At 52.3% G+C, this 19014-nt stretch overlaps 7 protein-coding genes across 7 annotated transcripts; 4 read left to right on the forward strand and 3 right to left on the reverse strand.

Moving 5' to 3' along the window:
* Positions 1-1706: 1706 nt before the first annotated feature.
* CDEST_14200 (Putative P-loop containing nucleoside triphosphate hydrolase, dynamin) lies at positions 1707-4932 on the reverse strand (the record flags this gene model as incomplete). The annotated part of the gene is made up of 5 exons (XM_062930356.1): positions 1707-2005; positions 2067-3100; positions 3154-3905; positions 3962-4466; positions 4514-4932. The coding sequence occupies 5 exons, from the start codon at positions 4930-4932 to the stop codon at positions 1707-1709; spliced, it is 3009 nt and encodes a 1002-aa protein (XP_062786407.1).
* Positions 4933-6339: 1407 nt separating this feature from the next.
* On the forward strand, positions 6340-7397 carry CDEST_14201 (Putative F-box-like domain superfamily protein). Its single transcript, XM_062930357.1, has 2 exons — positions 6340-7010; positions 7075-7397. The coding sequence occupies exons 1-2, from the start codon at positions 6398-6400 to the stop codon at positions 7263-7265; spliced, it is 804 nt and encodes a 267-aa protein (XP_062786408.1). The 5' UTR covers positions 6340-6397; the 3' UTR covers positions 7266-7397.
* Positions 7398-7466: 69 nt separating this feature from the next.
* Positions 7467-9419, forward strand: CDEST_14202 (Putative Methyltransferase domain-containing protein). Its single transcript, XM_062930358.1, has one exon. It carries the CDS (start codon positions 7505-7507, stop codon positions 8885-8887), a length of 1383 nt encoding a protein of 460 aa, XP_062786409.1. The 5' UTR covers positions 7467-7504; the 3' UTR covers positions 8888-9419.
* Position 9420: 1 nt separating this feature from the next.
* Positions 9421-10418, reverse strand: CDEST_14203 (uncharacterized protein). Its single transcript, XM_062930359.1, has one exon. The coding sequence runs from the start codon at positions 10178-10180 to the stop codon at positions 9590-9592; it is 591 nt and encodes a 196-aa protein (XP_062786410.1). The 5' UTR covers positions 10181-10418; the 3' UTR covers positions 9421-9589.
* A 618-nt stretch (positions 10419-11036) lies between these two features.
* CDEST_14204 (Putative major facilitator superfamily, MFS transporter superfamily) lies at positions 11037-13587 on the reverse strand. Its single transcript, XM_062930360.1, has 3 exons — positions 13190-13587; positions 12518-13118; positions 11037-12466 (listed from the first exon to the last, which is right to left on the reverse strand). The coding sequence occupies exons 1-3, from the start codon at positions 13345-13347 to the stop codon at positions 11966-11968; spliced, it is 1260 nt and encodes a 419-aa protein (XP_062786411.1). The 5' UTR covers positions 13348-13587; the 3' UTR covers positions 11037-11965.
* A 421-nt stretch (positions 13588-14008) lies between these two features.
* CDEST_14205 (Putative amidase signature domain-containing protein) lies at positions 14009-16318 on the forward strand (the record flags this gene model as incomplete). The annotated part of the gene is made up of 3 exons (XM_062930361.1): positions 14009-14393; positions 14464-15882; positions 15947-16318. The coding sequence occupies 3 exons, from the start codon at positions 14009-14011 to the stop codon at positions 16141-16143; spliced, it is 2001 nt and encodes a 666-aa protein (XP_062786412.1). The 3' UTR covers positions 16144-16318.
* A 315-nt stretch (positions 16319-16633) lies between these two features.
* Positions 16634-18557, forward strand: CDEST_14206 (Putative isocyanide synthase/Spore wall maturation protein DIT1). The gene is made up of 3 exons (XM_062930362.1): positions 16634-16995; positions 17099-17490; positions 17556-18557. Exons 1-3 carry the CDS (start codon positions 16659-16661, stop codon positions 17988-17990), a joined length of 1164 nt encoding a protein of 387 aa, XP_062786413.1. The 5' UTR covers positions 16634-16658; the 3' UTR covers positions 17991-18557.
* Positions 18558-19014: the final 457 nt, after the last annotated feature.

Below are 19014 nucleotides of genomic sequence, written 5' to 3' on the forward strand. Positions count from 1 at the left end.
TTCAGGATACCGATCTTGTTTCGCCCATGAAACTACGAGAGGATCTTTGTGCGATGCCAGATGGATGGTTTTGTGGAGATTACACTTTGCTCTGGCCAGGATGAGGTCTTTTTGTCAGATAATACCCGTTTGCTCGTTTGCTCATATGCACCATAGTCAATCTCTTTTCTCACCCGTAGTGTCATGACGTGTTGTTGCCAATCGTGGTGCGCCTTGACGTATCATGTGGAGAGATGCTTGACGCAAGGCCCTTGGCGTGCCGCGATGCCTGTCCTCTGCGCGAGGCAGTCGGCCATTTTTAAGAAACGAATCTTTCATGAAACAGGGTGAGAGTGATGGATAGAGGCGGTAGCAGTGTACAGGCCAGCTTCGCCGGTTGATGCATGGGATGGGGAGCCTGTCGGCCGCAGAGGCGCGAAGCCGGAGGAAGACCTGGTCCGAACGTTGAAAATGCGGGGTATATGTAGACAAATTTTGTAGCTGAGGTCAACAACTTCAAAAGACCCGCCTTGCTAGCTCAATCGGTAGAGCGTGAGACTCTTAATCTCAAGGTTGCGGGTTCGACCCCCGCGTGAGGCTCAAATCCTCACCGCGATTGGCAAAGCCACTCATACGGGTTCTTCTTTTTTCGACTTTTTGTCATTTTTCACCACCTCCTTTTGCGATTCCGACCTTGGCGTGTTTGTTGCCAGTGTGTGTGTATCCAGGGATTGCCCAGATAATTTGGTTTCATTAGTTAGAAACAATAATGTTTTTAGAGTAACGGCCGGAAGACTAAAGCTTAGTGAGGGTTCTGACGGGACATTAGGTTGGCTGGAGCCCGTTCTGACGCCGCCCAACGGCCCCGGCCCGGACCCGGGCTGGTGGATCCACTTTGTCAAAGTCATCACGTCGGCGCCACGTTCTGCACTGCCCGTACAATCTCAATGTTGTCTCCTCACCCAACATATCCACACGCAAAAAGATTGAATAAAAAAGTCTTCATTCTCCAGGGAAAAAGAAGCTGCAATCGCTCGTGCTATTGTGAAGCAGTAGTTCCCTTCTGTGAGGGCGTCTCTGGCGCGTTCTAGGACAAGGGATGAGAGACTGTGATAGATCGAGACGATGTTAGAGTTGTCGAAGACGGGTACTTCCGCAGAGCCTTTTCAGTTCTTCCATCAAACTGCTGTATTGCAGTCATCCTCCATGAATCGGCGCTGGAGGATGTGAAGGATGAGGATTGGAGAGATACTTCTCCAAAGAGGTCGGATGTCGCGGGTAAACCCCTTTTCTGGAGTGACAGCGACTGGAAAATAGGTTTTCGCAGGAGTCTCCATGGGCCGCCGAGGTTGGACGTTGTTATCGTGTTCTAAGAAAGTGATGGCGGGCACCACCATTACCTTTTCCCGTCTTAGCTACGTTGGATTAGGGGGCTATCCGCTCAGTTCAACGCAAAAGCTCGATTCTAAACTTGGGTTCGCTATCTGTTTGCTCCCTTGGTTCAACTCCGCATCATGTGCACCGGAGCTTGTACTGTCGCTTCAGCCACTTGGCTTCAGCGAGCAACCTGCCGCACAATATCGTCCCGCCGCTCAACGACCCAAGGTGACGATGAGTCCCGCCGAGTAAAAAGAAGCAAGGATGCCTCTAGAGAGCAAAACCAAAGCAGAAAACGACCCAGTCCCTCACCTAACCAGCCCATTTACCATGGCCACCAAGTAATCCATTCAGTTCGTGCGTCTGAACCGAGAGTTGACGCTCTGAAGGATGACGTATAAGTCATCCTTCAGCTTGAGCTCCGCAGGCGACAGTTTGCCCCTCTGGCTGCCGAGGAGGATCCCCGAGTATACCGAGCGGGTCTTCTCAAGCAAAAATTTGACCTCGGTCGCGAGCTTGTTTCCGATAAACTTCTCCATGTCCTCAAGCTCCATCTGCATTTTTGCGACTGCATCATGGAAAATTGTCCCCTTGATGGTTTCTATGTGGTCTTCAGCCGCGCGTTGGATTCTCAATTTGCAGCCAGCGCCTATAACAAGTCATGTCAGTGACTGATTCAAAACAAGGGGTACACGGTGCCATCTACTTACCTCGTATGCCCAGACATCGATTGTAAAGGGCTTCCATGCCGTTCGCAATGGATTGGATTACTGCTTGGTGAGCATCACCCCTGTATTTAGCGGTAATGTTCTTGATTTCCACCACGAGATTCGAAAGCCCCTCCCTTGATCCATGGTTGTGGTTGTTGAGCGAGTCTAGAGCCTTGGCCAAATGGTGACTCCTCTCGTACCTTTCGACGAAGACTTGGTGAAAGTTTTTCTGGTGCTGAGTGAACTCGCTCAAGAACTCCTGCAAGAGAAACGGGATCTTGAGCGTAAAGACTTTTTCCCAATCACCCATAAGCCCGTCGTAAATGGGCCTCGCGAGGTCTGCGTGAAGATCGACTGCAACGCGACCGCGAGGGGCATGCACTCCCTTCTTTCTGCATACGGCTTTGAACGTCCGATGTGATACAAGTCCAAGACCACCATCATCTTGTGACTCAAACCAGCGGTCAGCATACGGAGTTGCCTCCAACTCCGCGGCGATAGCCAAGGCATTGGTCTTGCTATAAATGTTGATCTGAAGCATTTTGGTTAGCTTCTCAGAGCAGGCATCTAGAGACTCGGTTAAATTCTGTAGAAGCAGGTCAGTAAATGAAAGCATCTCTATCCTTAGTCTCACTGAACCCACATTGAGAAACTTGACAGACTCTCTTCTGAGATGTGTCTTGATTGAGCTGGAGTCGAGACCTGCTCGCTTGATGTCGAGACCTGTTATCCAGCACGCGATGGACGCAAGAAGGGTTTGAAGCTTGACCAAAATCTCTCGGCAACGAGAATTTCTGTGGGACTCGGTGAGTTTCTGCGCATGAGTTTGTAAACTGGGTATGCCTGTGTCATCCGAGTTCCCGTAGCCGCCGGTGTCGAAGTCCACGTTCTGCATCATGCCGTTGAGCTTCTGGTAGGCTCGACTGCTGATGCAAAACACATGAAGACCGTCTCTTACCTTCTCGTAATCGCGTGGAGGCTTGTCCGGGATGTAGAAAACATCATTCTGGTCAGGTGAGGTCGCCTCGTCGACCCTAGGGGCAACCTATTGTTAGCCAATTCTATTGTCTCGAAGGATCAGACTTACTCTCTGATGCCATCCGCGAAGTCTTGTTTAATTCTTTGAGAAGACACTTGGTTCCGCTTTTTGATGCAGGATTTCTTGATGCCCTCCAGCAGCGACGTCTTTGCCTGCCTCTTCAGCTCAAGGTTCTGTTCTTTTTCTTTGATGGTTTCTAAGTCGATTTTGACCCGCTTGCGTAGGTCTTGTGCTCGGGCTTTCAGATCTTGTAGGTGCTGATCCACTTGGCTCTCCTCGTAAGAAGCTATTGCGGCCTCCATGAGAGAGCTCATGCCACTCTTATCGCTGTCGGCTCGCTTTCTCTTGCCGAGATTGGCCGTCGCCGCATGGATGGACTCGCCTTCTTGAATGTCACCCATGGCAGTCTCCCACTCGTCTACCTCGTCGCGCAAATCATCAAGCGAGTCCCTATCTTTGTTGTTCTGTTTCTTCAATACCCCCAACTCGGTTTCCAAGGCGGTAGTTTCGGTGGTGAGAGTATTGATTCTCGCAAAGTCCTGGTCGATGTCAGTGGCACAGCCTAGCTCGCCAGCGGCTTCTTCGACGTTGATGTCGTCTGTCTTTGAGGCAACGAAGCTTATAGCTGTCCACGTGCCGTCGAAAACCATCCCTCGTCTGAACGACTCGCCCATCAACTCCTTTGCGGATTTGTCATCGACGGCCCTGATAATAGGGGCAACGACCCAGATGCCAGAGCAATCCTTCATGTAGTTCGTTGACACTGCTGCTCGGGCGGCGTTCGAATCGTGAAGTCCGGGCTGCACAAAAAATAAGAATTGGGGAAAACGGTAGTGAGAGAAGAATGCTAACGTACCAAATCGACAATGACGGCACCTGTCGAAAGTGCGGGAGCTTTGGTGAAGACTCGGACAGCCTTGATCAGAGGCCAAGGGTTCATATCTTTTGCCACATCTTCCTTGGAATTCCTACCCATGTACGCCTGCATCTGGTCCAAAAGACCTTTGGAGGAGACGTCGTTGAGATTAATTGTCCTGCCCAAGACCATTTGGACTTCGGCGTTGTCATTCAAGGCACTCTTGTCGCTGGACAAGATTGTTTCCAATGTGAGACCGGGATAGACAGCCGTGAGTCTCGAGAACGCCATGCCCGCGTCGCTATTGCCATCCAAATGATCGGAGGAGCCTGAACTGATGTCATCCTTGATGTCCTGGAGCAAGGCTTCCACCTCACCAAGCCAAGCCTCTGCCGTCATGTATTCAATCTCTGCTCTGTAGCTTGCAGTCGCGTCGTCGATGTAGTTATAGGAGACCTCGGTGACCCAGGCAGTGCAAGCTCGGCTGCAGCTGGTTGGCAACAATCTGGAAGCCATCAGTAGATGTTTTGCGTTGAAAATGAGGGAACCTACTTCTCTTCGCCCACGAGAGAGTTTACCAGTGAGCTTTTACCTGCTCCTGTGACGCCAACAACGCCAATCCGAGTCTGAGTTGGCCTCGCCAGCGAAAAGATCTGCTCAATGGCTTCCTGCCACCGAACAACATCGTCTTTCCTGGCAGTCGAGGATGTGTTCAACGAGGCAAGGTGATCGATCACGGGGGATATCTCACGGGCCAGCTGCAACCCTGACTCAACTGCTCGCTCCAGAATTGCAGTGTCATCCACGTCGTACAGCTCTCCGAAAGCTGTCAAGCTGATGTTCATGTTTGAGGCTAGCTTGTTTGGAGAAACTTTGACACCTGCAGCAGGTGTATGGCGAACAGCCCCTTGGTCGTCATTAGGCTCGTTTTTGATAACGACCCGCTTTCTCTGCTTCGTAGACCGCTGCATCTTGTCGCCGAGAGATCGATTGGTCGCGGATTATTGAAGACCAAATACTGCCCTTTGGGAATGGGCAAGAACTGCAGACTAGCTACTCTCTAGATCAGCAAGTGAGATGCAAAGTATCTTGTCCTTGTGAAAGCGAGACATGAGGGGCGGGGGAGAAACGAGGGAAAGTCCAGCTGGTTTGTGAAGCAAGACCGGAGACTTAGGAATGGGGAGAATTCCGGCGTCAGTTGCAAGTTGTGTTATGAATCGAGTATGGCCAAGTTTGGGTATCTGCTATCGTGTGAGCGATGCTAAAGTGATGACTGAATGAGGTAAGGGATCTTGATCTAAGTAAGACGAGATGAACAAAGTATCGGCCTGGCTGGTAAAGGAATGGAGAAGTTGTGAGGTGGAAGTGGAAGAGCAAACATTAAAGCCCGCGGGAGGAAGAAGGGGGTTTTGTACGTCGACATTGTATTTCTAGACGAGGAAGGTGTAAAAAGAGGGAGTACGGCAGGTGAAATAGACAACAGAGGAAGGTGAGACTCACTTGTGAAATGGCTATGCGGCAAACTTGTTGAATGGGCAGGTGCTCAGGAAGACAGCGGCATGAAAATGTCGTCGGAGAGAACAGGGAAATTGGTGAGCAGGGCGTCATCAATCACTCAAGTGTGAAGTTGTAGATACTTGATTTGAGTGATGATGTGTTTGAACCTAAGGCAAAAATAGGAGGAAGAAACTCGTAGAGTTGACGTACGGCGAGGTGGGAGAAAAGGTGAAGGAGACAGTTTGTAACTTGTGAAGGGTTTACATAGCAGCAAGAGGTCGGTGCTTTCAATTAAACGCAGTTTCTGTAATTAACGGAACATGAAAAGTGCATTGTTACCCCTCTCTCCTTGAAATAGTTTCATCATGTTGGTCCTATGAATGAACGTTTCGATAGCTTGTAAACAGCTGGCAGCTCATGATTCAAGAGTGGAGCGGCGATACCTCCCCAAGTCTGTGTTTGGTTTTTCATAATATGACCATCGCAAACGATTATCCAGCATCACGGAACACGCGAGGGAAGTCCAGCAGGGTGCACTCATTCTCGGCGCTGACTGTCCTAGTCGCACAAGGTCATCGGGAGGCTCTATCGTCAGGACGGCGGGTTGACTGGTACCATCCAGACCATGCCTGTGAATTGCCCTGGCGGTGGAGTGGGAGCTCAGGAGCTTCCGGGATTAATGGGCCTGTAGCCGGAACTATGGAGTTGGATGCCTACCGCATCTAGGCCACTACTAGGCCACTATCGCGCTAACACAGGCAGCAGCGGCGCAGCACCCCTGTCAACCGCGACCTTCAACACTTTGGACTGTGAACAGTTACAAGTGTTAAAAGGCGTTCGAAACTCGGCTTCAGTGCCTTTGGTCATCATCAATTACCCAGCTTCCATTCACTATCCGAACTCGAACGGCGCCCATCAAGCTTTGACTACAATTTGAAAATGTTCGGCCCAACAATGACAACACCAACAACACCAACAACACCACCAGACCAGCATCTGCCGCATTCCTCACAGTTCTCGGCCGCTCTGTTTTCGAGTCTACCGCCTGAAATCAAACTGGAGATCCTATCCCACTGCCAGCAAAACGATCTCATCTGCCTCTCCCTATCATCCCATTACTTCCGCAACCTCACCTCCCCTTTGATTCCGAGCAAACCCAGCCTACTCTCGTGCGACCAGAACGTGCCCCAAGAGGCCTTGACATGTTCCTGCGGCAACAACCGCGTCTCCGAGGTGGTGCACAACGTGCATGCCCATCGCCGGAAGCGACATAGCTACATCGTCAAGCGGGCAGATCATGGCGATGGCTTGGGGGGCAACAGCAACAACAACAACTACAACAACAACTACAACATCTGCATGGAAGGGTGGCCTTGCCGAGCATACCCACCCCAGCACGAGATGTGCCGACGCCCGTGGTGCAAACACTGCGCGTGCATCTCTTGCCCACTGTACACGAGGCTCCGCGGGTGGATGGGCCAGGACCGGAGATATTGCTCCGTTTGCCGCACGTTTACGAAGCGGGCGTGGACGAAAAAGTACAACGGACGGTGTGAGTATTGGCGTGAACAAGACATCATGAGAGGTGACACACCGGCTGACACTCGAGGCAACAGGTTTGCACGGCCGTCCAAAAGTGCGTAAGTCATCAAACAACCACTGGACAGCCAAGAAGGGCCAGTCGTACGGCTACCGATGGTGGCGACGATGGGGAACCTCGGGCGTTGATTGCGGCGGGTACGGGAAAGACTATGTAGAGGGAGATCCGCTGAGTCTTCAGAAAAGGAGGAACCCGAGAGTTGTATAAATATGCTACTTGGTTTCACGCTGTCGTAAATCGTTTGTCTCCTTGGCCTCTTCCTCAATATTAACAATACTTGAGGGTTGAAGCACTGATGGAAGTGCGGCGGCGAGATTCTGCCGCTGCAGACCGCCATCCACGAACAGACGTCCGTTTTTCCTCTGAAAAACGTTCATGTCTAATACATTACCTTTGTTATAAACTCGTCATCTGTCTGCCGCGGGCCGGTCTTCAATCACAACACCATGCTGAATCTCCCAGAGTCGTACGATGACGTGGAAAAATACACTGACGACCTGCTGGAGTTCATCAACACGCCTCTGGTCCGCCAGATCACGGGCGGAATCCACGTCAACGACGCCCTGATTCACAACGCATGGGAGGCTTTGCCCCCGGAGTGGACGGCCTGGTGGAATTCGCTGCCGGATCACCGCCTGGCCCAACAGGACTTGATTGACAGCATTGAAGAACCGACCAACACGGTTTCCACAACAGGCGAGCACAGCGATGGCGGACTATCCCAGCTTTTACAAGGCCGGCCGGCGTCTCTTACTAAATGGTTAAAGACCCTCCAATCGCTCTCGCTCCCCCGTGCCCAACGCCCAGGCCTGAGCGTCACGCTGCCAGACGTCCTGACGAGCCGCATGAACACCAAGAAAAAGGCCGAGGTCTCCACCGCCGTTGCGTACATCCGGAGCGTCTGCGAGGCCAACAACATCACACACGTCATCGACATGGGATCCGGACAGGGCTACCTCTCCGTGTCTCTCGCCTTTCTCTTCCCGGACCTCCGCGTGCTCGCCATCGACGGCAGCGAGTCCCAGCTCGCCGCATCGAGTGCGGCGGCCGCTGGTCTCGGCATCCCCGAAGGCCGAATCCGGCATCTGCGGCGCTACGTCGACGGCACACCCCCGCTGGCGGCCGAAATGGCCGCCTGGGCCGGAGGGAACCGGTGCATGCTCGTCGGTCTACACGCCTGCGGGAACCTCTCCGAGCACATGCTGAAGTACTTCACCACCGCGTCCTTCATCACGCACCTGGGCGCCATCGGCTGCTGCTACAACCACATCGTCCCGCGTTCCGCCTCTTGCCCGGACGGGTTCCCCATCAGTGCAAAGATGAGAGACGGGGGACTGGTGCTCAGCGCCACGGCGTTGATGACCGGTTGTCAGGCGCCCAACAACTGGGACAGGGCGGACCTCACCAAGGAGGAGTCTGTCTACTCCAAACGGCGCTTTTACCGGGCCCTCTTGGAAAAGGTCTTCTTCGACAAGGGAATCCGGCTTGATACCGAGAGCAGGCCGGTTTGGGGTGCGCGAAAGGGCGACACGGCCAGCTTCGTACAGTTTGCACGTAGGGCGGTGGGGGTTCTCGGTGTTGACGGGAGTGGCATTCCCGACGGCGAGCTTGCGTTGTACGAGAGCCGGTACCGGGATTACAGCAGCAGGATCGCCATTCTGTGGATGCTCAGCGTGCTCTGCTGCAAGGCCGCCGAGAGCGTCATTGCCCTTGATCGGTGGTGGTTTCTCGTGGAAAATGGCGGGCACAACGTAGACGTTCTTCCGGTTTTTGATTACACCATCTCACCTAGGAACTTGATGATAGTTGCCAGCAGAGATATCACATAGATGAATCAGAATCTTTGGAAGCAAACCGTAAATTGATTCCCTACCGATGAGTCGTTTCTTCCCTGGAGCAATTGTGAAAACGGCTAGTCAGTCTGATTGATGTTTCTATCTCATGAAAGGCTAGCTTAGAGGATTGATTCGGGGCAATACGGATTCCTTATTCTTCATGAGTATATCCCCGCTTGACACAATGGCATCCATCTACTGGCCAACCTTGCCTTGCCATCGACCACCGCCTGTACACGACGACTGACGTAGCCTGGTACTCGATGTTCTTCCGCGTCGTCGCCTCCCGGGACATTCGCACCCGCTCCGGCCGGAACCCCGCCACCGCGAAAAACTCCTTCTCTCTCCTCGCCCGGCGGCAACGTCGCTGTCAAACACACCAACTGCGTCCCGAACTCCTGCACCGTCCGTCCCAACGCCCGCAACGTCGGCCGGAACGCCCTCGACCCATGTTTCTATCTGCGTGTTGCAGTTCACCAACACATTCTCAAGAGCCTTCTGGAACTTGGCAACCTAACTTTTGCTAAGTTATGCACCAGAACGATTAGATTATCAACAGTCAAAATGCAGGAATGCCAGAATCCGGGTCGAAAACCGATCTGTAATGTCGATGGCATGTCGATACCTGGCGGATATGTCCATAGCAAAACCCTCATTGTCCTGGACGCCTACTCCTAGAACTTCTAAAGCACCATCTTAGACTTTATCCCGCCACCTCGGCGCTGTCCAAGGTCGCCCCCTCCATGCAGTGGACCTTTTAATGCCTGTGTATGCCTTGTGCGCTGTCTTCTCATCGAGATAATTGCCTTGTACCAAACTTTTCATCGCTCTTTGCGCCCACCACCAGCAGTTCTGTTTTAATCTGACGTCGTTGGAGGGTAATAGACGTTTTTCCCCGAGAACAACGTCTATATTTCCCCATTTGATGTCTCCGATCTTTCGGACCACTTTTTTCGACAGGGTCTTGACGAAGTTATCGTCGTAGGGAAATCGTTTCTGTGCGCTCAACTGCCAGTCGTTTTTTGGAGCATACTCATGATTCTCGGCATGCCAGCGGTATGACGAGCCGTCGCCTGCAACAGCGATGATAGCAGGATGCCAGTTCTCCTTGTAGCAGACTATGTAGAGCGTCACTACCTCCCCGAATCGCGGCAACGTTTGGCCCTTAAGGTCCACCTCCTTTCTCCTGTTGATTTTCGGTTGGGGATTGTCGCTCGGTAAGGCATAGATTTGAGTAAAAGCCAGCGCTTGGAGAAGTGTGTAAAGAACGAATCGGAAAATTAGCATTGCGTAGTAGACGAGAGACCGTCTCAGTAAGGAAGTGTATGATTAGTGTAGGAAGGAGATGTTGACGCAAAACGTCAAAAAAAAAGGAGGCAAACGGGCCTGCGTTCTTAAATCTAACGTCCCAGGTTACTTGCCAATGTTCCAGCACAGCCCAGGCCTGGACTTCTAAGCTTGCTCATAATCACAAGTAGAGGGGTGATTTAAATGATCAAAATTGTGATATTATGCGTGTTACTGTCATTGCTCGAATAATTATAAGCACCTACATGGGTCAGGGGAAGGTGAAGGTGTTAGAACTGAAGGGATCGCAGTGATGGGTCAACTGTGCGTATATTGAGTGCGCTGTCTGCGCAGACACTACCTTGCGCATCACTCCAGATTACAGTTGCTTTGATAAATTCTACCTACTTAATGCTTTGATTTATTGACGTGGACCAGCAAAGAATAAGATTGGACCTTCTTGTGGACTTCCGAGTCTAGTCCTCGTCCGTGTCCGGAGCTATCCACGTCGCCGTATCCGGAGCTACCCATCCCCCCCCCCCCCCCTCTCGCTCGGATGACTATGACAACAAGGCGGGATGCTCGCATTTCCTCGGGTCCCGACACACGTCCATTGCGAGCATGTCAACCTGTGTTCCATGAATAGACTTTGCCCCTTATCCAATGTCCCCCTTTTCAATGGCTCCCTTTCAATGGCTCCGTCACTGGGCAAGCCACCCTGCTAATTAATACTTTTTTACCAAGACCAAGCATGCCACGTCCATGGACTTCTCATTTCAGCAAATTTTCGCGTCCAGGGAGACCAGGACGCAAAGCTGGTGTGCTGGATGCCTGTTCTGCTGCCACTTGCCTAACCGGAGTCGGAGAGGAAAGTGAAGCCGGCGGCATGATCGGCCATTTGGATCACGCGGATTTGTCCAAAGTGGAGCTGCCATGTTACCGCCGCTGTCCGATGTTCCCCGTCACTTCGAGCCTCAAAAGAATACTCGCCACGACCAATGAATAACGGCATCAATATTTCACTATTCGTTCAGCTCGATCGAGTGACCCGATTGGACCAAGGTCTACGCCGCGAAGCTCACAACTCCAACGAACACGTAACTAGAGCATTATAACCACACCTAGAGGAGCAACGCAGGGCCATGGATTTAATCCTCTCCTTACCCCAAGAGGACCCAGCAGTGGATGAACGCAGATTTTCAGATGATTTTTCTCCAATCCAAATGTTGTCAATATTTCACTTGTTAACTGCTGACCCAAAACTCCTCGGGCATCTTCGAATGCAGCATTTTGTGGTCCCAAGAACTGGCTCTTAACCAGGCTCATAAACAACACACAGCATTCAAAAAAAAAGTGTTTCGTTACTAGCTACAGAGTCACTGGGCAACATAACCTTTCCTTAACGCAGCGATACTGGGCAGTATTATAATGCTGTCAACCGCCGCTTGCTAGAGCGGAGCGGCTTCTACTACTTGGTTACAATACAGCCGGCCAGCCAGCGCGAGGTGCCAAATGCCTCTGCTGCATACACACAGCAACAGTGAATAATTTTCACGTCTTTCTTAGAGTCCACTTTCGAATGTGGCTTTTGAACTGGGATCATCAACCGGCCTCATATCAGCGTGGAAAGGTCAGTGCCGCTATCATGAGTTCACTGGCTAGGCAAGGTCGTATACTCTGGAGCTTTGCAACGTCCTAAGTATCTTTTGCATTCTGGTATTATATCTAGTGTCTCGGCCTCAGAGGGCTCCTGAAGAAGGGCATCAAGATGAGAACTATGCCTTCCTACAACACTTTTTTAGGCCGTTTAAAGGCCACAACTATGTAAGTTCCACAGCCTGCCAACATAGCAAGACCCCCAAAAATCTGAGCAAACAGATAGTTACCGTCATTGATTGCGATTAGATGTCCCCCAATGGGAGGCCCCGTAAAGCAAGCAACGCCCACCACTGCCAGGATCATGCCCACCTTCGTACCGACCCTCGTCGGATCGGTGCTAAGGTCACCGACAGCAGCCGGGAAGAGGCTCTGAGTGGCGTTTGCAGCGATTCCGTAAATCACCGCCCAGCCGAACAGACCGCCGGTGGAAGAAACCCCTATCCAGCCAAGAATGAGGATGCCACTGACGCCGACGACAGGGATCAGTGTGTTCAAGATCCCAAAGTACCTGTCAGCCAGCAAGGCCGGGATCACACGCCCGAAAAGCCCAACACCATTCATTACGATGATGGAAAGTAGTGACTGTGTCAAAGAGAAATCCAATACCGAGCGACCGAAAATACCAATCTGAAAGCCGTTAGATGACGAGAGTTGACACAAGCAGGAGTCGCAGCTCACATAGAAATACGCAAAGTAAATGCCCCAAAGGGCAAAGAACGAGCCTACGGCAAACAATGTGAAGGGCAGTTCGGTGAACGCACGCAGATCGAACAACGACCGAGGCTTGCGGGCGGGAACGCGTGTCCTCGTGAAGCAGAGAATCATGATTGCGTTGAACGTAATGACGCAGCCCATGATTATGACGGTCCACCGGAACCCCAGCCGCGGCATCGCGAAGTAGGCGATGATGGGAAACACCATGCCGCCCGTGGAGGCGCCACATGTCGCCAACGATACGGCCACGGCACGGTTCTTCTTGAAGTAGGTGGGAAGAATGGACACGATGGGCGCGAACAAGAAGCCGTGGCCGAGACCGCTGCACACACCCTGCGCGAGAAATACTTGCCAATACTTGGTCGAGAAAGCGGTAAAGAAGACGCCGGCGACTTGGAACGCGCAACCAATGCTCAGCGATAGTCGGAAATGTCCCGAGTCAACTGTTCGACCGGAGAAGAAGCCGACGAAGTTCAGCAGAAACATCTGCATCGACCCGATCCATGATATGTCGGAGGCCGTCCTGTGCAGCTGCTCAACGTAGTATTGTTGGAAGAAGCCAAATCTTCAAGGCATCATCAGTCTACGTTGAGATTGACTAAGGGTTGGGCAGTGAGTTGCACTGGGAAGACTCACGAGGTTATGTAGCCCCAGCAGTTGAATATTACCAGGTGGCCCATGGCAACCTGAGTCCATGCCAATAAGCCGCCATCTGGAGTGTCACCATATTGACGATGTTGGGGGAGTTCGGGAGCGTCCACGGGAGCTTCTTTCTGAGTATCTTCTGACCCCATTATGCTTCTCAGGAATGGCTACAAAATCTTGGCGGGTTTTTTTGTAATTAACTTCAAACGTTGCCTAGGCGAGAGTTGGACAAGGTGCCAAGTTTTCGAGGTTGATAACTAGGACCGTCGGTGGCAGTGGAAATTTTGCCCCAGGTTGACTTTGCCCGTCCTCAAAATTACGAATTATTTGGTCGATGATACTGAACAACAATCAAACAAGAACGTTTAGGTGCTCTCTATGCCGAAAAGATGTACTAATGGGATTGATGAGTTGCAGTCGAGAGAGCGATGAACAACAAGGGCATATCACAATTAGGGAGGTGTGGCTCCGGCGAGAAATGTCACCGTAACCTCGTCTCAATCATTGTCCGAGGTGTCTTTGCTCCAGGCTTCGGTCATCGTAGTGTTTTATTCGCCGAACATTGCCTACAGAGTAATGGCTGTGGACACCGAGTAACTAATACCATTATCCCCCACAATGGCGCAAACAGCTGTCCCATTTTGGACTAACTCAAAGGGTCAAGGTGGCGACGGGGTGGAACTCAACCAAACTCTAACTGGTTATTGCCGTGAGATCACAGCCCAGCTTCATGATTAATTACTCGTGCGTTATTGATGGCGTGAGCATCTAGCCAATCGTGTTAAAATAGCAGCCTGTGGCATACCAAGTATGTGGCAGAAGGAGACTTGTGCAAGCCGCCCCAAGATCACTAGCATCTATTTCCAACTCGCCCTCCAACCGGTCATGCTTCAGCGATTTGTTGTCTTGCTGGCTCTGACAGCTTCATGTCAAGCAGCAAGCTCCCCGTTACAGCTGACCGGGACCACCGCTCTCTTGGGTGGCAATCCATACTGGGTCGACCCGAATGCTGTCGGAAAGATCCCAAGAGACATTGCGTTAAAGACGTTTGGGAACAACACGTCCTTTTTGGGAGGATATCGTCCCATTAGTGTGGTTGATGCCGCAACTGGTAATGCAACGACAGAGTCTCTGGAGCAGAGTTTGGCTCGTTTCCTTGCTGAGGATGACGTCTGGAGCAAAGATTTCTCTGATGGTGAGTACTGACACCTCGTTCGCATATGCAATTACCTGGCGCCGGACAAGGGATCGCTGAATGAGTCCAGTCATCTACTCGCAAAGTACAGCCTCCGACGGTCAGCACGAACGCCAGGGTATATCTGTGAACCAATGGAGCCATCGCACGGTGGTTGTCGGTAGCGTCAGCGATGAACGTGGGAAAATCCCGGAAGGGCCTTACTTCCTGTCTCTGGATGGGGGCCTACACCGCGTATTCCGCCTTTACGCCGATTCCCAGAATGCGTTCGCCGAAAGCACTTATGCTGATCCAGAAGGGAATCATGCAGTCCTCCCCGCCAATCTTCCAGGCGGAGGCCTTGCCATCGCGGTTCCTTCACGTCTTTACTACAAGGCAACGCCCAAGAGACCTCTGGCTGGTGTGCGTCTTGGTGTCAAAGACATTTTCGACATATCGGGCATCAAAACTGGGAATGGGAACCGTGCTTGGTACAACCTCTACTCTCCGGCCAGCCAGACAGCACCGGCAGTCCAAGCCCTCATCGATGCGGGTGCCGTCGTAGTTGGAAAGGTGAAAACAGCGCAATTTGCCAACGGCGAGTTCTCTAATGCCGATTGGATCGACTACCATTCCCCTTTCAACCCCAGGGGAGACGGATACCAGGACCCCAACTTCTCGTCCGCGGGCGCTGGGGCAAGCGTCGCATCATACGAGTGGCTGGACATTGCGCTTGGATCGGATACAGGTGGGAGCATCCGCGGTCCCGCCCGGGTGCAGGGTCTCTATGGGCTTAGACCCTCCCACGGGGCTGTATCCCTCAATCACACCTTGCCCCTGGCCCCGGAGTTTGACACGGCCGGTCTTGTTGCCCGAGACCCAGCTCTTCTGCGGAATGCTTCTGCGGTCTTGTACGGCGTATCGGCGTATTCCTCGAGCAACTTCCCCCGCACCCTGCTCGTCGAGCCGTACCCCGCAGGACTGAGTCAGGAGACAACAGCGGCTCTGGACAAGGTTTTGAGCGGGTTGAGAGAGTTCCTTGGAATCGAGGCGATCACGCCTTTCAACATCACCGAGTCGTGGCGCACTTCCCGGCCACCCTCGGCCCCCGAGACCCTTGATGGCCTGCTGAACACGACCTACGCGACTCTCATCACCCGGCGCCAGACCAAGCTCGTTCGAGACCCCTTCTACGCCGACTACGGCCGGTTGCACGACGGGCGACTTCCCTTTGTCAACCCGGTGCCACTGACGCGATGGGGTTATGGGGACAGCCTTCCCGAGGCCGCAGTGGATGATGCCTTGAGGAACATCACCGTGTTCAAGGATTGGTTCCAGGGCGAGGTCCTCCCAGTCGACAACAGGACGTGCTCGTCCTCCATTGCCGCCTATGCCAGCCCGCCGGTAATCCAGTACAGAAATGTGTACCGGAGCCCGCCTACGGTACCATTTGGGTTCGCTAGCTCGTACTGGAGCGTGTTTGGTGGAGTGCCTGACATGGTCACGCCGAGTAAGTCCTTGGAGTCATTCGTAAATAATGATGTCAATTTCGCTGACGTAGGATTCTACCACAGTCGGTCAGACTCCATACAACTCTTCCATAACGAAACACGTGGAGAACCTGCCTGTGACCATTAACCTGGTGGCTGCAGCTGGTTGCGAGCACATGCTGTTGAGCCTTGTCGCCGAGCTGGCAAGGGAGGGATTGTTGACGTCTTCAGCGGTGGGGGCAAGCTCCGTAGACGGCGGAGCAATCCTCCAAAGAATATAGCCGGACGAACGCCTTTCGCGAACAATCAGTAACTAAAGATACCGAGTTTCTCCTTTCGATCGATGTAGCAAGGTTAAACCAAGTCAAGCGAGGAATGAAAGAAAGTTCAGGGGACAAAAGTTTGTTATAGAATACCTGTAATAGGGTTTGCAAGACAAACTTTGGAGTTCGGTCCGTTTTAACACATAGCAGACCACCTGACTAACATGCCAACCTTGGGTCTCTCTAATAAATAATAGTCGCCGACACTCGTGTGGCTCGATTGGAATATGACTTATGTACCCACTCCGTGCGTGGCAATCGTTACCTATCGAGATTACGGGAAGTCCCTGGTGGATGACCCAAGGCACATCACACCGTCCACGTGCATTGTAGTTCTTGGACCGTAGCACCATTGTAGACAATTCAATTAATCAGTGAGACTTTTTCTTATTTAAGTGACGATCAATTGCTAGCTTCTCTTATAACCTGCTTTTATACACACGTTGCTCGTATTCTTACCGTCACTTGTCACCATGCCTGTTCTATCCGAGCCCGATATCGAAAAGATCCTTGCCATTCTACGGCGCTTTTCTCAATACGAGCCACAGGCTGCTCCCCAAAAGGCGCCTGCGTATGAGGCGGTCGCAGCGACCAAGCTGAGGGAGTTTGATCAGTCCGATGAGCCGATAACTCTACTCCTCCCGGCGTTTCCTTGGAAGAACCCCAACACGGACAAGGTGTTGGGTGGAAGCCCCGACTTGGGAGAGGAGCTCGGGCTGGCCAGGCTGAATCATCTTTGCGAAGAGCTAGGGAGGATTTACGCTCACGGGGCACACCTAATCCTGGTCTCTGATGGCCCTGTCTACAACGGTCAGTCCCATTTCTACCGCAACGACGATCGGCTAGGCCTGACTCGCACGCGCGCGTGTTTTCCAACAATATGCTTACTTGGGGCATATGTACGTACATCTAGATCTTCTCGGTATCCCAGACACAGACTACTTTGAATACGGGGTTCAGCTACGGGACCTAGCGAAGCGAGAGGGCCTCTCACATATCAAATTTGTCCGCCTAGTGGACGTGCTCGACCTTGGCAACGGTGACGCCATGTCCAGGGGCGAGCACCTCTCGATGGCGGAGACCTGTCGACGAGAGATGGAGCGGAGATTCCTGAGTTCGAATTTCAGTGTTCAAGGAGAAGTTCGGGCCCACCCCGACACCGCCCTGACGTACCAGAAGTATCTCAAATCTGCGCACGAAGACCTCTGCTGGGGTCCCGAAGTTAATCCTGCCATCAAACGAGATGCTACCAAATACGAAACCGAGACGCAGTGGATCGCTGAGCGGATGACACAGAGACTTTTGGTAAGCAGCTCGGCGTTGAGGCTCCCCTCCTGCAGGAATTTGTTTATTGAACATCAGCTCGGCAGGCGTACGAAAAAGCCCTCGAACACAAGTTCCCGAGGGTGATCAGGCTTTCCATCCATCGATCAACGGGGAAAAACAAGATTTCGGTGCCTTTGATACCTCAACCTGGCCATGAGTTCGGGCTCACCCCTTGGCACTCTGCCCTCTTGGTGACAGCCCAGGGAGAGTTCCGCACAAGACCATCGAGCGAGCTGAGAGACCCGCGAAGGTACGAGATCGTCAAGCAAAACGGAAAACCGTACTTTGTGCGGGAGAAACACCCCGACTTTGACTGGCCGGAGCACGTCAAGATTCATCACAAGTACGGGGGACGAATCATACTGGAGAACACATCCGGGGATGAGAGCAAGAAGCGGCCCAATGAGGAGCTTGAGCTCAAGCTTGCCAACCTCGCACTAAGACCAGGCGGTCTGGAGGTTCGCGGGTTCAAGGTTTAGCGTGACGATGCGGAGCTTCCATCTCCTAGTTTCCTGTGGCCAAGTCATCTGACACCCAGTCGCCGGTCATCATCGATGGCGACAGGACGGGTAACGATGAGGCTTTGTGCGGGGCGAGATCCGGGATACTGAGAAGTGGGAGCTCCGCACCGCCGCCAAGGTTTGACCCGAGTATCTCGACTGGTTACCCGGTGCTGCGTGTATCACAATCATACCGTTTCCAAACTCACTTTCGACTCGGCGTATTTCCAAATCTCGGTGTCCACCATGGCCGGTCTTTTTTTCAGGGCCGAGTATTTGAACCCTTTATCCGTCCCCCAGGGATCGTAAGACTCATGACTCAATAGAGATTGGCGTCGAAGACGGAACCGTCACCTGTAAGTAGTCATTTAGTTGGGGCTCATGAAGGTTAAGCGTCACCTGGTAGTAGCCTGGTTCAGCGCAGTGTCCACAAAGCTAGAACTTCATAAGCTTATTTGCCATTGGGAACTTGTGATGTGCGTACCCCCCGCCTAATGTACACCAAATGCCGTCCCACAATCTTTTTGTAATAAGGCGCAATTACTAGTCAGCAGTTGTGGTTCCATTTTGATTACAACAGTGTAGGCCATTTGCCTTTACAAGTTAGCGCATCACTTACTCCTTCAACCGCATTACATGCCTAGACGACACCAGAGGGTCCGGGTTTGAATCCTGCCTCGCCCTTACATGGAGCTCGACGACCTGGAACGTCTTTAAGCAAGTAAAACGCATACAGTCAAACAAGCAGGTGGTAGCTTCTAATTACTTCAAGTCCGGGGGGTGTGTCGTGATGAAGCGCGATTGCTGGTCAGCCATTCTGGTCCCACATCTGCTGCAACACAACATAAGAACTAGCTCTCTTGATTGAAGCCTCAGAACCGAGTAGTGATATGCTACTGTCAGACTGGGCGGAGCCTCTTGTCGGCGTGGGAATACCAAGAACTATCAGGGTGGATTTCCATTGCAGATGGTTGGTGTGAGATCAGATCATATGCCACTTCAA

This window comes from Colletotrichum destructivum, chromosome 9 (genome assembly GCF_034447905.1).
Source record: "Colletotrichum destructivum chromosome 9, complete sequence".
NCBI lineage: Eukaryota > Fungi > Ascomycota > Sordariomycetes > Glomerellales > Glomerellaceae > Colletotrichum > Colletotrichum destructivum.

Coding starts and splice junctions, on each gene's coding strand:
- CDEST_14201 (XM_062930357.1), top strand. CDS start 6,398: ATGTTCGGCCCAACAATGACAACACCAACAACACCAACAACACCACCA. Junction 7,011..7,074: donor GAAAAAGTACAACGGACGGT/GTGAGTATTGGC, acceptor TCGAGGCAACAG/GTTTGCACGGCCGTCCAAAA.
- CDEST_14202 (XM_062930358.1), top strand. CDS start 7,505: ATGCTGAATCTCCCAGAGTCGTACGATGACGTGGAAAAATACACTGAC.
- CDEST_14203 (XM_062930359.1), bottom strand. CDS start 10,180: ATGCTAATTTTCCGATTCGTTCTTTACACACTTCTCCAAGCGCTGGCT.
- CDEST_14204 (XM_062930360.1), bottom strand. CDS start 13,347: ATGGGGTCAGAAGATACTCAGAAAGAAGCTCCCGTGGACGCTCCCGAA. Junction 13,119..13,189: donor TGCTGGGGCTACATAACCTC/GTGAGTCTTCCC, acceptor GATGCCTTGAAG/ATTTGGCTTCTTCCAACAAT. Junction 12,467..12,517: donor TTTACTTTGCGTATTTCTAT/GTGAGCTGCGAC, acceptor AACGGCTTTCAG/ATTGGTATTTTCGGTCGCTC.
- CDEST_14206 (XM_062930362.1), top strand. CDS start 16,659: ATGCCTGTTCTATCCGAGCCCGATATCGAAAAGATCCTTGCCATTCTA. Junction 16,996..17,098: donor TGATGGCCCTGTCTACAACG/GTCAGTCCCATT, acceptor ACGTACATCTAG/ATCTTCTCGGTATCCCAGAC. Junction 17,491..17,555: donor GGATGACACAGAGACTTTTG/GTAAGCAGCTCG, acceptor TCAGCTCGGCAG/GCGTACGAAAAAGCCCTCGA.